Source organism: Hippopotamus amphibius, chromosome 6 (assembly GCF_030028045.1).
Source record: "Hippopotamus amphibius kiboko isolate mHipAmp2 chromosome 6, mHipAmp2.hap2, whole genome shotgun sequence".
Taxonomy (NCBI): Eukaryota; Metazoa; Chordata; class Mammalia; order Artiodactyla; family Hippopotamidae; genus Hippopotamus; species Hippopotamus amphibius.
In genome coordinates, this window is record NC_080191.1 from 132,963,042 (window position 1) to 132,981,032 (window position 17,991).

Consider the following 17,991-nt stretch of genomic DNA (forward strand, 5'->3'; position numbering starts at 1 on the left):
ATTAAATTCTTAGCTCATGAGGGCATGGGAAGGATCTTTTATTTTCCATTTACTCCCAGCCCTTGGCACATTGTAGATGTACAGTAAATATTTGTTAAATAGATAAATACAAGGGTGTAAATTCAATTTCACCTAAAAAACAGTGATGTAACAGACGTGACTTCCATGGGTGGTGGACAGAGACATGGAAACTTTGCTTCAGTTGGCATTTCATGTGTGGGCCCTTCCCCTTCCCCTGCAGATGAATTGGGAATAGAGCTGTGTGAGTGAGAAAATCACTTTTTGGTAATGACTCTTAAGTGAAGAAATCCATTTGTCTCTTGTTTATTAAACTGGAGACCAAGCATAGTATAAATACGGATGTTTGTTTAGACCAAGTAGCATCATGATGAGGGGCAATTAGTGACATGAAGAGTTTGGTTTCCTTGCAGAAAATGCTGTCCTGTATCAGAACTACAAAGAAAAGGCCCTTGACATTGACTCTGATGAAGAGTCGGAGCCCAAAGAACAGAAATCAGATGAAAAAATCGTGATTCACCATAAGCCGCTGAGGTCCACATGGAGCCAGCTCTCTGCGGTAAGTGTGTACCTTCTCTTTCTGTCTGGGAGTGAGAAGACCAAGTTGTGGAAATTATGCCTGGTTGTGGTTTTAATTTTTTCTACCAGTGATCTGGTAACCGTAAGGAGAAAGGCTCTTCTTTTTAGATTGTGAAATATTTTTTGAAACTCTGCAGGCACTAGTGAGAACATGAACTTTGACAATTCTGATCAGGAAAATTTATCAGGTTTTTATAATATATAGTGTCTTAAGACTGATGTATTATGGACTCTGGAAACTCTTCCTACTCAGAATCTTTTCTTGTTTGTTAATATAGTGTGTACGTAGTGGTAGCTTAATATATCCTGAACTTTATCATAATTATGGCTGTATGTACATATGATTTATGTATATATGTATGTATTGGGTTGGCCAAAAAGTTTGTTCAGGTTTTTCTGTAACATCTTACGGCAAAAACATGAACGAACTTTTTGGCCAACCCAATATATGTACCTGTGCACAGCAGAGAATTTATTACAGTTCTTCCTTGGAAATTTCATTTGACGGAGACACATTTATATTTTAAAAATTGGGTAATGAATGAATTGGGTAATGACATTGGGTAATGAATGGCATTCTGTTCTATCTCCCCGTGTGCATCTTTTGTGTGGAAGTGTCTGACACTTGTTTTTGTGTTGATGAGTAACTTCTCTTCTCTGCATTAAACATCTATTGTTTTTAGCCGTAATTTCTTTTCTTACTGGCTTAGCAGTGTCACAGTGTGATGCTTAGTTTACTTGATGGTACAGCATTTGTGGGAATCTGATGCATTACCAAGTAGGAAGGAGTTCCCGTGGCTGGCTTGAGTGGTGGGAGCATTGCATGAAAAACAAGCCAGTTCACCTCTGTTAGTTCTTCGGCAATATGAGAGCAGAAGGGATTCCCTCTTAAGCCAAAATGAGCATTGTTCAGAGTCAGGAATCTCGTGTATCTAGGGAACCCATCAGCATAAGTAAAGAAGTTATATATGTTAGCACACATAAAACTTGACCATGGAAATGGATGCATATTGATGATGGGGATGACTTCTGGCTCAGGCTCTTCCTGTGGTCTTCTGCCCTGTATTGGAAGTCAGAATTCTAGAAAACAAGCTCTTTTTTCCTGTCTCCTTCCCACTCCCAAATTTTGTTCTAGGGAGAACCTATGTGTCAATATTTCCACTGCCCCCATGGTGTGACACCTTTAGTGTTACACCACAGATTAAAATGCCTACAGATAAAATGCCTACGGGGCAGGGCAAGTAGTGTTATAAGTGATGCTGGTGAGTGTAGGTGATGGGGAGTGGTGGGGACTGTGGTCCACAGGCCTTGTGTGAATTGAGCAGCTGCCACTTAGTTCAAACCAGCCAAGTGTCAGTATTTTGTGGTATTTAGAAAAGAGAATACAGAAAGCCAGATCTTCATGGGTTTTTTCTTAATTCAAGATTTAAAAAATGTTGTATGAGCCCAATAATATCTGTGGGCTAGACTTGACTCCTGTGCTAACGGTTTGTAAATTCTGTGATACTGTTTGAATTTTGCAGTGGCAAGGTGGAATCATCTGTCCACAGAACCAGCATGTTGGTAGCCGTATTCCCTAACCTGATGATCTCATGTTATTAGATAGCAACGCAGATACTTGAAAAAACTGGTGACGAGGTCCACACAGGCCAAGTTGGCTCTAAATGGCTGTCATTATGTTGTTGGTCAGGACCACTTGGTAGAGGATCCTTGAGCAGAAAACGGTGGATTTTTTGAGTTCTTCCTCTGGGGCAGCAGCTGCGTTTGTTAGCAGGCCTGAATCCTGCTGTTGTTCTCTGAATGCTAAACAAAAATGTGTACTTCTGTGTCACTTACATTCTGCTCCAACTTAGCTTTAGTACGAAAAACCAGGCTGCCATATTTATGCCTCCTGGAGTTTGGCTTTCATTTAGATGAACAAATGCACATTGAAATAATACTACATATCCTTTAGTACAACTTCAAATATGGGCATGCATTTTATTTGGCGAAGGATCAACGTACTGATGTGTCTTTTGTTAATAAGACTGATATCAGAAGACTCTCTGGTGATAAAATGGAAAGCTATGAAGTGGGTCCTAACTGCAGCGTGTGTTATCTTGGGTTTGAGTGTTCCCAAGAGGCTTGTGTGTATTTATTGTGTTGCTTGGCAGTTACATTTAATCAAAGCAGCATAATTGGACTTTGCCACTTTGCATCGCTTGGGCACCAGTCTGCATTTTCTTTGTGCCTTTTGTCTCTGTTTCACTTTCAGACATTTTAATTTTTTTTGTTAGAAAGTACTTCAAGCATACAGAAAAATTAAAACATAAGTTTATGTAATAGATTTCCAGGTACCTGCCACCCAGGTACCAGCTTGAACAGCTGTTAACATTTTACCGTATTTACTTCAGGCCTCTGTTTTTTAAGACAGATCCAGTTAACCATCCTCCTCGTCCTCTCCAGTCCTTTTCTCCTTCCTGCCTCCCCAGGGGTCATCACTGTCCTGCAGTTCTGTTCTGTCCTTCCCACGTGGATTTCCTACCCACTAAAAAGTGCAAGCAGCTCTGGCTTTTAGGAAAATAGATATTTTAACAACAAAAAGCAGCCATTACTTTTTTAGAAGCCTAGCAGTTAGTAAATATCCAGGTTGCAGTTAGGACCCTAAAGAGAAGAGGCTTCATGAATTATGAAAATGTCAGGACGCTTTCCGTAAGAGGTTGGCACCTCCATTTCTCTGTCTGAACTGGTGCCCTAATCTCTCCTTGTAAAGGGGCTACAGTGTTTAGGGCAGGTTTTGGGACACTTTGGCGTTTTCTCTATTTATTTATTTTGCGTCATCTTTCCATGCTTAACTTTTAATAATGCCAAATAAGTAAAGTAGTCCCCATCCAGTCTTTAACACAAAACTCTTCTTCGAATAAGGCCTGGTCCCAGAAAGGGAGTAGGACGGGGGGTTTTCTGGCAAAGGGGTTAGGTATCAATTTGGCATCTGCCTTGACTTTGTAGTTGGGAGTGGTGCGTATGAGCACACAAGTGCATTAGCTGCTGTTGATTGTTTTTGTTTTTGTTTTAGTTTTAATAAATTTATTTATTTATTTATTGGCTGCATTGGGTCTTCATTGCTGCGCGCAGGCTTTCTCTAGTTGCAGAGAGCAGAGGCTACTCTTTGTTGTGGTGCATGGACTCTTCTCATTGTGGTGGCTCCTCTTGTTGCGGAGCACAGGCTCTAGGCATGTGAGCTTCAGTAGTTGTGGCATGTGGGCCCAATAGTTGTGGCTCACGGGCTTAGTAGCTCCGTGGCATGTGGGATCTTCCGAGACCAGGGATTGAATCTGCGTTCCCTGCATTGGCAGGCAGATTCTTAACCACTGTGCCACCAGGGAAGCCCTGTTGATTGTTTTATTTTGTAAAAATCTCTCATCTTTGTTGCCAACACCAGACTGTCTCCTGAGATGATGAAACTTTTATCGGTTGACTGTAAGGAGCATCCAGCATGTGGGAGACTGTGTAGAAGAGCAGCAATTTGCAGTCATTTCTGGTTTGTTGTGTAAGGTCCCGAAGCCTTCATTCTGTATGTAATTTGTCTTAGTGAGTTTGTTTATGATGTGTCTCCTTTGGTTTCACTGGACAATCACACAGGTGAAAGGTGGTTTTCCGTCTATGGTGTTGGGACAGGTTTAACTGTAGTGTTGTGGTCACTTAGGAATGAGGGAGAATTAGAACCGAGTAAGAGAGGCATTTAATTGGGCCTCAACAGAATAGAGAATAAGCCGCCACCCACTTCCCTAGTTGGATTATAGTGACTTAGTGGTGAATGTGTGTAGAGTGTGGCTCTGCCCACAGGCTATCCGTGTTCTTCGGTGTTAGGAACACTACGTGGGCTCCTTCGTGTCGTCAGGTGGTGCCAGGCTTTCTCTTCCTTCACTTGATGGTCAGAGTTCCTCCATCTGTTCTTTGTTGGAAATAACAGGATTTCATCATTCCAGGGAACATAACTTTATGCTGCTCTTCAAGCCTTGGGGAACACTACTATATGAGAAATAAATGATCGTGGTTACCAGGTTTTAGTTAGTTGTAAGTGGAAGAAATTTGAGGTCTAAATTTGAAAAGTCATTTTTGTCCTCCAAAGGAACATGCCATACCCAGTTGAATTACCCAGTGACTCACCTAAAATGGCATCGTGGGGACTAAGACAGCAGTTCTTGGATCTCTGGAAATGCTTGTGGGTTTGAAGAAAAATATTGATTGTATTATTAGTGTGGGACAGAACACTAAGTGCCTGCTGTAGTTAGTGCCAGGTGGGTAGCAGCTGAGTCCTCCATGCAAAGTGAGCTTCAGGTTTTAATAAGTTTCATCCCTTAATGGGATCCTGGAAGGATTTACAGTATTACCGAAAATAAAAATTAAATTTTGACTGGAGTCTTTTTGCTTTTTGTCATACTCGACCCCTCCCCCCATCACTTGCTATGCATTGGACTAAAAAAATGACAGTTGCAAAATCAGTATTTGTTTTGTTAAGTTCAGTGACAGTACCAAAGCCACACTTGGCTAGCTGTGCCCTGACCGCATTTGTTTGCCATGGGGCGTGTTTGTGTAATTTCCATCACCTTGACATGCCAGATACCTTTGACAAGGGTGTTCAGGCTCCAGAGGCAAAAACAAGCATGCAGGCAAACTTTTTACTTGCGTTCGACACTGAGTGCAGTCACCTGATGTACACCTAATATAGTCATTCTTTTTTTTTTTAATTATTTATTTGTTTATTTATTTATTTGGCTGTGTTGGGTCTTCATTGCTGCACAAGGGTTTTCTCTAGTTGTGGTGAGCGGGGGCTACTCTTCATTGTGGTGTGTGGGCTTCTCATTGTGGTGGACTCTCTTGCTGCAGAGCACGGGCTCTAGGAGTTTAGGCTTCAGGAGTTGTGGCACACAGGCTTGGCTGCTCCGCAGCATGTGGGATCTTCCTAGGGCAGGGATCAAACCCATGTCCCCTGCATTGGCAGGTGGATTCTTAACCACTGCACCACCTAGGAAGTCCATATAGTCATTCTTTTATTAGACTCTTCCTTTGGACTTGATGACCCGCGGCTTTATCAGTAATCTTAAATCATATTGACTATTTCTTCAGTTTGCTCAAAAATTTTAAACTCTTTATTCTGAAACTGCTTTTTTATGTTTTCTTTAAAGTACATCTTCAGCTCTCCTTAGTATGGCTAACTAGGTTCATATCTAAAATTAGGACTTTGATCTCTTGAACTCTGGACTCAGCTCCTAAGACGCACATAGTTTGCTGTGGATGACTTTCTGGAACTGCCAAATGAGAAAGGACGATTTGAAAAATGGCCATTTGATTATAAATGTAATTTCATTCAGTTGCAAAATATAACACACTTTGAAGTCTTAGCAGTTCCATCTGGTGGGACTTATTCTTTTAGAATTTACACCGTGTTTATTGTGAAAGACATACTGTTTTCTACTGAAAATCAGCGCTCAGCAGTTGTAGTACACGTGAATATCCTTCTGTTTGCAGAAACACAACGTGTTTAGAGGTCATCGAAAATTTCATCCTTTTTGCTTACATTTTCACACTTGTCTGAATTAATTTTCAGTTCAGTGACTTGCTGCTTAAAATAATCTCTTCAGTCATAGAATTTTCCATTTATGTTCTTGCAACAGTCATAAAATTATTTTTTTTTACTCTAAATGGTGATTAATACCTTTTATCATTTCTCTCTTTTATGTTTAAAAAATAGAAACGACATTCCCATTTTTCACCTCTGGCTTACTTTTAGTACTCACAATGTAAACAGTTAGTCAGGGCTTCAGACGTGTACTTGTGCACACTGTTAAGCTGGATGGGCAGTAGGTCTCCTGGAGTGTTTGTATCTTTATAAACAGAACTGGAGGTCCATGTGCCTGGACCTGGGACCCCCAGCAGAGATCCTAGTCCAGCTAAGAGGGCTGGAGCTGGGATCTGCTTAGCCTGGGGCAAGGAGGGGACTCTCTTATACTCTTGCCATTTCAGTACAATTAGATTGGTGGTGTTACCTTAACATTTTTTTAAGTAAGTTTATTTGTTTGTTCATTGGCTGTGTTTGGTCTCTGTTGCTGCACACGGGCTTTCTCTAGTTGCAGAGAGTGAGGGCAGCGCTTCGTTGTGGTGCACAGGCCTCTCATTGCGGTGGCTTCTCCTGTTGAGGAGCACAGGCTCTAGGCATGGGGGCTTCAGTAGTTGTGGCACATGGGCTCAATAGTTGTGGCTCGCGGGCTCTAGGGGCAGGCTGAGTAGTTGTGGCACACAGGCCTAGTTGCTCCGAGGCATGTGGGATCTTCCCGGTCCAGGGCTCGAACCTGTGTCCCCTGCATTGGCAGGTGGACTCTTAACCACTGCACCACCAGGCAAGCCCCTTAACATTTTTGAAAATTGATTTTGACTGTATAAGCAGTACATAGCACATTCTCCATGAAAAAAAAGAAATTAAACATTTCAGGTAAGACCAAAGTCTCTTGATCATACCTGCAATCCCAATCTCTTTCCCTTTCTCTCTAGGCAATGCTGTTCTCAATTTGGTAACACTCTTCTCAAAATTCGCATATATACATGTAAGGAAAAAGTAAAGATTATGTGCATTTACATAAATAATATACTGTGCAACTTGCTTTTTTTCCTGAACAATGTGTCCTAGAAATCATTTCATGTCTATACATGGTGATCTTCAGTGTTCTTTCTAGTCTCTGGGTTAGTCTACTGGATGGATATACATTTTGCCATCTTTCTTTTCCAGGGAGCTATACCTGCTTTGAGAATCTGACAAAACCTGTGAGCCATGGACCTTCTCTTTAGAAAAATGCACACACACAAATATATGCGTAAAATTTGTTTATAATTTTTGTTTTTTCAGTTTCAGTTTGGGAGTATTTTTTTCTTTGGCTTTATCTCCAAATACTGGAGGTATCTTACTATAGCTCTCTGTGTATTGAGTACAGATTCCATGTTGTTCATATTACCTTTAGAAGTTTTTCTTTTTCTGAATTATAGCAATGGTGGAACTTTAACTACATAACCCCTTCTGAAAAATATATAGAGACTGAGAGAAAAAACTACTCTGGTTGGAGCTTAGTAAGGAAAGGGCAGTTGAGTGGCAGATGTGCCAATATTTATGTTATTGATTCTCCGGAGAGAACAGTGGGTTGTGAAAATGTGGGAGTGTGTGCCTTAGGCCCTGAGGGGAAGTAGGGAGCAGAAGAGACAGGTACTCCAAGAAAGTGGGAGGACATGGGCACAGGGATATTTCATTTTGGTTGGTGTAAGTACAGAAGGAGGTGTTTCAGCTGGAAACCTAGACCTGGGACCCAGACAAAGAGGGTCTTATTTCCTTGAGCAGAAAATTGATGAAACAGATTGATGAATGATTCCTTCATTCCCCTAGTCTTTATGGAGGGCCCTGTTCTAGGCAGTGAAGATGGAGCGCAGACAGGCTCCACTTTGCTTTCATGTCCTTAACAGACACCCTGAGTGGCAAGACAGACACCAAATAATCCCATGAGTACATGCAGAATTGCTGTGTTAATGCCTTGAAGGACGTGCACGTGCTGCTCTGAGGTCCTGTGGGGAGGGCACCTGTCTGGGCAAGATGCTATCAGTCAAGGGAAGGTGGCAAAGGAGGTGACAAGAGCTGCCATCTGAGTGGCAACCAGATAAGTGTCAAGTCAGAGTTGTTGGAGGGACGGGTGCAGGCTGGAGGAGTCCCAGGCAGAGAAGACATCACATATGCAGACCTTTCCGGGTGATGGAGGGTCAGAGGATTTGAGATAAAGTCAGTGCACCTGGAGCTTCTCGATATGGGTCCTCCTCATTCTTCCAGTCTCCACCTGTCTGGGGGTCCCAGTGCTCCATCCTTGGAGCTCCTCTCTTATCTGAACTCCCCTGGTGATCTCATCCAGTCTTGTAGCTTTAAATACTTCATCTGCTCTAATGACTTCCAGGTTTCTATCTCTAGACTGGACCTTACCTTGAGCATCAGACAAGGATCTCCAACTTCGTTTCTGGTATCTAACCAGCATCTCAAAGTTAACTTTTCCAAAAGCTGACTTCTGATCACTCCCTTCTCTCCCACCCAAATCAGCTTCTCTCACAATCTCTTCTTTTTCTCAGCAAATAATGACTCCATTTTCAACTTGTGAAGGTCAAAACCCTTGGAGCTGTTCCTCACTCTTCTCTTTTTCCCATAATCTACTTCTGATTTGATGCAAAGCTTGTTGTCCGAACCTTCAGAATAGAGCTACTTTTTTGCTGCCACCCTGTTAATGCAAGGTGCATTTTCCCCATCTCTTCCCAGCTCAACTCCCTGCATCTAACTGGGTCCCTTTTGGTCTCTTCTCTATATAGCAGCTATATAGTTATATTGTTGATTTGTGATCCTGTTAAAATATACTGAGATATTGTCTCTTTGTTCTGAACCCTCAAATGATTTCTTAACTCCACTAAAAGGAAAGGCCAAGCCTCAACAGGGGCCAGGGAGGCTGTGTATTCTGGCCCCTGGTTACTCTCGTGGACTTATCTCCTTCTTCTCTTTCTTGTTGCTCAGTCACACTGATGTTCCTCCAATAAATGAGAGGTGCACTCTGCCTCAGGGCCTTTGCACTTGCTTTCTCCTCAGCTTACAATAAATAGCTCTTCTTCCAGAGAGCCACATGACTTTCTCACTACCACCCTCTTAACTTTTCTTTCTCTTCCTGATACTCACCCCTCTAACCTGCCATGTGATTTACTTTTTTTGTTAAATTGTCCATCTACTCCCACTGGAATAAAAACTGCATGAAGGCAGAAATTTTTGTCTGTTATGTTTCCTATCATATCCCTAGCATGTGAAACAGTGCCTGGCTTACAGTAGGCTTACGGTAAATATGTGAATTTATGAGTGAATGTATGAATGAATGAATAAAGGCAAAAACCTAATCCCATAAGTGAAAATAACAGAGTTACTCAGCAGTGAAAACAGCCGGGAAGTTTCCTATTTAGGGACTATTTGGAGGCTGTTTTTAATTTTTATTTTTTATTTTTTTATTTTATTTTTTTAAAATTTTATTTATTTATTTATAATTTTTTGGGGGGGTACACCAAGTTTAATTTTTATTTTAAAAGAAAAATTCTTGACAGTTGTCTGGCTACATCCAAGATTTAATAAACATCTTTGATACATTAGGAAATTTTGTATCTTCATAGTTTAGAACTATCCATGGTAGGTATTTTCATGCTATGAAGTCAAATTAAATTACAAACTTGTCCTCTTGATATTTCTTTTGGGGAGGTGGATGGGATGCATTCAGGAACAATAGGAATCTGTAAGAATACAGTGTAATCAAGTAAAAGGAAAGAAGGCTCATTTACTTTGAGGAGTTCTGAGTAGCTATGGGGAGGGGCTCTGTAATACTGAGCTTGGGTTTGTGGAAATCATCAGATTCTTGTATTTGCCCTCTTAACCTTAAGATGCCCCCTTGGGGTGTCTCTTCTCTTGTTTCAGTGATGGGGCTATTCCTCAAAACCACATCCACAGAGTAATTTGTCTCCATAGTGATTGATTAGAGAAACTGTCACCATCAAAATTACTACAGAATCTTTAAATATGGAACTCGTGCTTAAAATTTTGTTTCTAAATTTGGTTTATTTATCCAGAGTACTTATAGCCTGTTGATTTTCTATGTTATTAGTCTGTATTCTTATTTCTTCTGATAATTATGGCATATATTATCTGTATATCTATTATTTGGGGGGATAAGGACTAGCCAATGGCCAGCTTCTACAGAAGGAAGTATTGTTGCCAGTGGAAGGAAATTGCAGATTATTTTCCCTTCTGCTACCCATCCAACTGCAATAACATAAAAATGGAGTAGTTCCCATGTGGTGCGACAAGAAACCCTGCTTCTGGTGGTGATGTGCAAAGGAGTATGGTGGTTGTCTGCTCAACTCATACTCAGCTGGGGCTAAGGTCTCAGTGTGAGCCAGCAGTGCCAAGGCTGACTTGCAGGGTGGCTGTAGCTCTGGAACCTGTCATTGGATCATCACATTAATTTATTTACATGCAGTTAAATTATGAACCCAGTATTTGCAGAAAATACTGTGCATCAGGTATTTTACTGGGTCATTTCACTCAGCTTATGTTGTCCTTGTGCCAATACCATGAGAACAAGTACTATTTCTCCACTATATGTTGAGGCAGCTGAGACGCTGAGGTGATGAATATGGTTACTCTCCTACCATTTTCTTTCGGGTCTTGAGATTACCTGGAACAGAGCCTCTCACGTTTCCCTAGGGCTCTGGAAGAGCAGGAACCACATTTCCATCTGGTACTTGGCCAGCAATGTGACTGAGTCTCAGAAGTGGCCTGTTGGCTATCTTCTTCTCATGAATTGGCTCATTTTCCCTTTTGCCAGGTCTGTCTTCTCTCCTGAGAGCTCCTGTGCACTCAGAGTTTCTAAGTTCTTGTAACTGAGACTTGAGGTTACCTGGCATGGTCCTGCCCTTCCTCTTGTTATCCTTTCAGCTTCCCTGCATAGCTATCCAGTTCAGTTTCTTGAGAGAGAATCGTATAGGCTCAGTCACTTTCCCCCCACTTAAATAGGTCACTTAAACATTTACCATTATTTGATCAGGTGCTGAACTACTCCATTCCAATCGACTTTGGCCTCCATGATGCATGATGATGTGAAATGTGGCCACTTGGTCTACTGCTTTTGCAGAAGCTCTGAGTAGAACAGCTTTTCTTCTAAGGGTGTGTGGCATGTTAAGTGACATGACTGACATATCTAGTATAAATTTACACATGGTGGAGTTGACATTGCAACCATGGTCTATATCAGTGGCTTAACATAATGAGAAATACATTTTACTTGTAACCCAGGATACGTGTTTGTGGGTGCATGTCTGTGTATCTCAAACAAAAGCTTTGCAAAGTAGAAGTTAACCTTAATACATGCAGTGCACTATGGTATTTTCTGTTCTGTCGTTTCTGTTTTATTACCTTTAAGTAGATGGCAATCAGAAATTCTTGGGCTTTATTTTGCCATTCATTAAGAGGTGACAAGCTTGTAGTTTGAAAACGCTGGTATCTGACTCCAAACTTCATTTGTATTCTACTGCATCGTGGTGGATGGGGCAAAGAAAACAAGCCTAAAACCAGTACCTGGTTTTACCTACTTAGAAGCTGGTTTAGAAGACAATAGAAATGAAAGGTCTAAGTGATGTTTTTGAAAGAATGTAAGACAAAATTCGAAAATGAATGACACAGATAGATGTCACAGAAAGCAGTAAAGGTCAGGAAAGTCCTCTAGAGATTATGACTGAAACTAGATGGGCTAGATGGGTGCGAGAGTGGGAGATAAAAGCAATAGAAGTATAAAATATTGCTTGAATGAAGCTTGAGATATAGGCAAATGGGAGAACAGTGGTAACTCTATGCCTGTTTCTCAGATCTCCTCCATATAATAAGGTAATTCCTGTCCAGTGCACTGCATGTTTTGAACATCTCATGTAAAACATCAGTTCACTTTAGTACCCATTTTTCCGAAACAGGTTTTGCTCAGCTTAGGTTGTATTGCGAATCGAAGAAACAAACTTCAGTGTCAGTGTTATTGTAAGGAACTTACTGTTTGGAGTCGATCATTCCTGTCCATCTGCCACTTTACAAAAACAACAAGTGAAAACAAAATGGCAAGAAAGATGTTGGCACCGCCTTTACCAACAGGTGTCCTCTTCTGCAGGAGGAGCCCCTCAGAGCTGTTCTGCCTTCGTCAGCCCCTTCCTGACTCATGCCTTCACCATGTGTCATCCGCGTCTTTGTCAGTGACGGGGCTCCAGCCCAGTCCTCCTCTGCTCGCCATCTGCACACCTACCTGTCATCACTCATTTTCAACACTGCCGCATAAGCCACTGCTTGGTTCGGGCTTGACTGAAATCTTTCTCATTGCCTCCCTTTATCTCAGCTACGTTCTTTGTTTTATCTGCGAGTGGTCACCTCTCACTGAAGAGCTTTCCTGTGGTCAGCAACAAAGAAATGCAGGTATTATTGGCATCCTTAAACAGTTCCACTTGCCTGCCCTACTTGCTTGGTTTCTTTTTTGAGAGAGGACTTTGAAACGTGTTTTAGTTTTTATTAAAAACGATACTCTAATTCCAAAGCCAAGAGGTGTGTGTTACAGAAAAATCAAGAAGCACCAGTAGATAAAAAGAAAATAAAAATTAGTTGAAATCTTTCATCCAGTCACAGTTGACATTAGTTGACATTTTGGTATATAACTTTTAGACCTTTCCCTTTGAGCAAAAATAATACAATAATATTGTCTTATTACTCATATTTTTCTTTTAACGATGTTGTAAATATTTTCTCAGGTCATTAAATCTGCTGTTTTGTAACCCATTTTTTTTTTCTCTTATAAATGTTCTAAGTGACTTTCCATGTCATTAAACTTTATTCCACAACAACTTTTGTAATGCCCATATTATATTTAATCAAGTAGGTAGACGTTTGGTTCTTTTAACCAGTTACCCATTGTTAGTCCTTAGTTTGTTCCTAATATTCCAATTTAAAATTCAGAATTTAAGTTCTTTGAAACAGCTACTTTTGAATTACAAAAGTAATGCAAATACATTCATCTTATTACAAAACTAAACACAACAGTTACAGTTAAGAGTGAAAGTTGCTTTGATTTTACCACCATTCCCAACCCCTCCACTGTTCACCACTATTATTAGTCTGGTCTTCTCCTCAGTATTTTATTAAATATTCCACTTTTAAAAACTGCTCATTTTTATTCAATAATTGTATAGAATTGCCTTTTTCCTCCAAACCAGTTTCCTTTTTATCCTCTCTACCTCTGTGTCATTAGCTTCTCATGTATGTCCTAATCTTATTTTCTCCTTTTGATTGCTGATAGATAAAGGAGAACTGGGTTTCCCTCTCAGTGGGGGATAGAGTACACTTGGGTCCAGGCTTAGAAGCCCAAAGGGGAATGAAGGATATTGAGAGCCACAGTCAAAGGGAGGAATTTGTGGAGATTCCACAAATGTCAGGACTAATCAACAAGTTAAGTTGCCAGGCGCCCTGCTGACAGCTTAACTTTTTTTGCTGCGGGAGCTGGGAATTCAGTTGGGGATGCAGTTTCTGGTGCATCCAGGGAGAGGACCTTAGTTTAAGGGAGAAGTAGCTGCAGGTCACACCTCTAAGAAATCCAGAAGTGGGAGAAGGCAGTTCACCACGGTAGTTAGGAGATTAGTCCCTGGAGGCAGCAGGCAGGCCTGGGTTGAATCCCAGCTTGGCCACTTACTAGGGCTAATGATTTAACTTTCCTGTGTCTCCATTTTCTTATTTGTAAAACAGCGATAGTAATAGCTTCCTTGCGGTGTTGTTAGAAGGGTTAGATGCATGGAAAGAACAGTACCTGGTGCATGGTAAGCATTTGATACATTGGTTGTTGGGGAAATACACAAGGGACCAACCAGAACTCTGAATCGGGGAGTTGGCTAGATACAGGACGTTGGTTTACGAGAGCTGGCTACAAACGAAGTAATGCACACGTATCTCCTAAATCATACAAAGCGCAGCAGTTTATTCTTGTACATTTAATGACCTCGCTGTTTGTGGTCTATATTCTTGGCCTCCTATGTATATTGAGGTAACTGGGGCTCAATCAGGAATCCTGGCTCTGTCTGTAGAGGGTGACACAGGCCATTGTAGGGTAAAAGCCCCAAGCCCTGGTCTGCCTTATCTGAGTTCACCAGTTTTAGCAGACCTGAGGTTACATCCCAGAGGCTGGGAGAGCTTGCTGTTTTTTGGGATTCAAGAACTTTGGTGAGGATTATGGAATGAAGCTTAACAATGATGGATCAGAGAGGAGATCTGGTTTTTTGAACCAATGAATTAGGAGGTCTCTGGCATGTTACTTGACATCATCTTAAATTAAAGCATGTGCTTTTATTAAATGCGCCATTGTCTTCTACCTTTCATAATTCTAAAAAATAGTGTGCTATTGACCTGCTCTTCCCTAGAAATATGGCACTGTCCCCATCTTGACCTCATTTATCTGATCTTTGGTTATCCAGCTCTCTGGCCCTTTGATATGGATGTTCTGTGGGAGCTTGCGGCTTAGGTGGACGGTATCTCAGTGATTTCTCAGTGGACGAGGCGGAGCCAGAGACAGCCTGCGGGGACTGCTTACAGAGGACAGTGTTTCGGGCCTGTGGCAGAGTTTTCATTTTAGGAACTTCAAACATACTCGCAGAGAGCCGCTGTTCCCATGTTATTGGCAGTGAAAGAATTCCAGCTCATTTGTCATTCAGGGGCTATTCTGCTTGTGTTAAGTCGGTAGAAAGGACCTAGGAGTGATTATGTCCTGTGGTATAATTTTACTTTGCAGTTCATTCTCTTCCCACTTGAGCTCTTGAGAATAGAAGCCAGTGAATAGTGAGTCACCAGGAGGCATGAATAAACCAGTCGATTTTCAGCAAATGGGTAACTCCGAGTTTAAAGGTCTTAGCTCCAGTGGGTGGGTATTCAATGGACGTTAGTGCTTTATGGAACCTGAGTGATCTTGGATTATAAATATCTGATCTAATTTTTAATTGACTACATTTCTGAGCCTTTTCAGTCAGTCAGTCAGTCTTTTGGGGGCCCTCCTATTCTGATTTCTCTGGCTGGTGGGAAAACATAGAAGGAATGTGCAGCCATCTTATCTAGAAGTCACAGAGGGCCTGAGGACATATCCCTGTTTACTCCATAGAAAATGAGGATCTGATTAGCCAGGACGCTAATCAGCCGGTGTGGGGCCGGCTCTATCATGTAGATAGGCTCTGTATAAACAAACGGCAACCTCAGAGCTCTGTTGGAGGCTTAGAGAACCTGGCTCATCACCTATTCCATTCATAGGCGTCAAAGGCCAAGGAATATTGCACAAAAGCTTGTGGTTTTTCTAACACAGTTCTTCACGAGGTGAAAACACCTGTAGCTGTGGTGAGTGTAGAAGTGGAATTACTACCTAAAGCATGCTTGTTCCTTCGTGGGATAGTCATCTAACGAGCTCAGACTTGCAAAGTATCAAGAAGGAGATCGGCATCTGTTTTGTTTTATTTTATTTTATTTTAATTAAATTTTATTTTATTTAATTTTTAACCATTTTTAAAAATCGAAGTGTAGTTAATTTATAATGCCGTGTTAGTTTCAGGTATACAGCAAAGTGATTCGGTTGTACATATACATGTATCTATTCTTTTCTTGAATTTTTTTCCCATATATAGGTTATTACAAAATATGGAGTGTCAGTTCCCTGTGCTATACATCAGGTCCTTGTTGTTTATTTTATATGTAGCAGTGTATACATGTTACTCCCAATTTCCTAATTTATCTCTCCCCCCCTTTCCCCTTTGGTAACAGTAAGTTTGTTTTCTGTATCTGTGAGTCTATTTCTGTTTCGTAAATAAGTTCACGTATCATTTTTTTAGATTCCACATGTAAGTCATATCATATGATATTTGTCTTTCCCTGTCTGACTTACTTGGCATCAATTTTAGGTGGAGCATCTATTAATTAACTTTTGGGTCTCTACTTTAGGGAGTGTGCCCTTTTGTGAATTTCGAAAACTAATATCTTGCGTCTGATTAGACAATATCATGTCCATAGATGAAGTATCATCTTTATTAGTTTTAGCCAATTGTTAATTTCTGTCTCCTTGAACCTGAAAAATATACTGGTTACAAAAATCATGGGTGGAGAATTTCAATCCAATTACAGCAGTAAAAATATAATTACAAATTTAGAACTGCTATGACATTAGTAAGTTCCTTGGATTCACTGTCTTGACGGGCCACATAATATAGGTTCATATGTTTTAACTTATGTCAGATCTATAGTTGTGGGCTACAGTTTTGTTTTTGTTGTTGTTTTTTCATTGCGGTGGCTTCTCTTGTTGCGGAGCACAGGCTCTAAGTCGCGTGGGCTCAATAGTTGTGGCTCACGGGCTCTAGAGCGCAGGCTCAGTAGTTGTGGCGCACGGGCTTTGTTGCTCCACGGCATGTGGGATCTTCCCAGACCAGGGTTTGAACCTGTGTCCCTGCATTGGCAGGCAGATTCTTAACCCCTGTGCCACCAGGGAAGCCCCAATTTTGTTATTTTATTTGAATTAATTTTTATCCATTTCAAATGTTGACAATATTGACATATATTCACACTTTCTCCTTAGAGTCTAGAATCTGCCACAGCAAGATTTGAACAGTTTTCTGAATTGGTTAGATTATACAAAATCAAGAATCCCAAATTAAATCTAGTTCTTAATGTTTCATTAAACTACTTGTGTAACACTACTTATTGATGATATAGTTAAATAAAAAATGTAAACCAGTGAGGAATGAGAAAGTTCACATGAGGTCAGAAGAGGGCTGTAAAGGAGTGTTGCTTGGCTGTCTGTGTGTTCCCATTTGTGCTGGGCTAGAGCCACCACTGCAAAATATGTATTTAAAAAATAAAAAAAAGAGCCTGTACAATTTAATTTCTTTCATTTTAGATAACAAAATGGGAATCCATTTTGGAAGCTGATGTGTTATTATCTTTTCTTTTGCATACATGGAAGCAAGGAGAACACTTGGAGAAATGTCATAAACTTGATAATATTTTAGAATCTCTTAGCAAAAATGTGCAAACTGCAGAAAACATGTAAATGTAAACTATAGATGTAAACATATGCTTTATACACATATTTTTTTGTGCAAAAAAAAAAAAAAGCCTTGGCCTACCAGTGATTTTTACCTCAGTTTAGCAATAAGGTCACTGGTTTTGAATAGAAAATTTCCATAGATATTTACTATTAAAATCTTTGCACACATTCTTTCACCTTCTTTCCTTTTTCTTCCTCTGTTCTTTCTTCCTGACATTTTGCTCTGTGTTTTCATTCTCCCCCAGTTTTCTCTTGCCTGCCAGTCTCTATGGGGCCCTCTTTTATATCTTCTCTCCCCTTCTTTCTTTGGTTTCATCTCTGCAGTCTCCTCGGTCTCTGAAATCATCTTGCCTGCTCTTGACCTTCTACCTCCAGGGCACCTTCTCTCAGGTATTACTTAATTTAAAGTTGAATGTAGAAGGTCTCGGGTGGACAGAATGCTTCCTCTTGGCTCAGGGGAGGAACCTGTCCAGCCGGGCCCTGGAGCAGTGGTCTGGCAGCCAGCCAGGTGGAGCTGGCTTGTCATAACTCTGCAGGGCCAGTCTTCAGGTTCCTCGAATGTGCCGGTTTTCTTAATTATAACCCAAGACTGCTTCCTGGAATCTTTTTTCTTTTTCTTTTTGGTCAGTTTTTTTTTTTTTTTAAACTGTAGGTCCTGCTTCAGGTAGGGCTGGATCAAGGTGCTATCATCCTGGGGGACTTTTTTTTTTTT

General features: G+C 40.8%; 1 protein-coding gene across 3 annotated transcripts in view; it reads left to right on the top strand.

The window, feature by feature from the left end:
* Positions 1-17,991, top strand: part of ARHGEF26 (Rho guanine nucleotide exchange factor 26) — a 135,390-nt gene that overhangs the window by 6,702 nt on the left and 110,697 nt on the right. For all 3 annotated transcript variants that reach the window (XM_057739896.1, XM_057739895.1, XM_057739897.1), the window contains exon 4: positions 432-577. In XM_057739896.1, the coding sequence (XP_057595879.1) occupies positions 432-577 (146 nt within the window). The remainder of the gene's footprint in view (positions 1-431; positions 578-17,991) is intronic.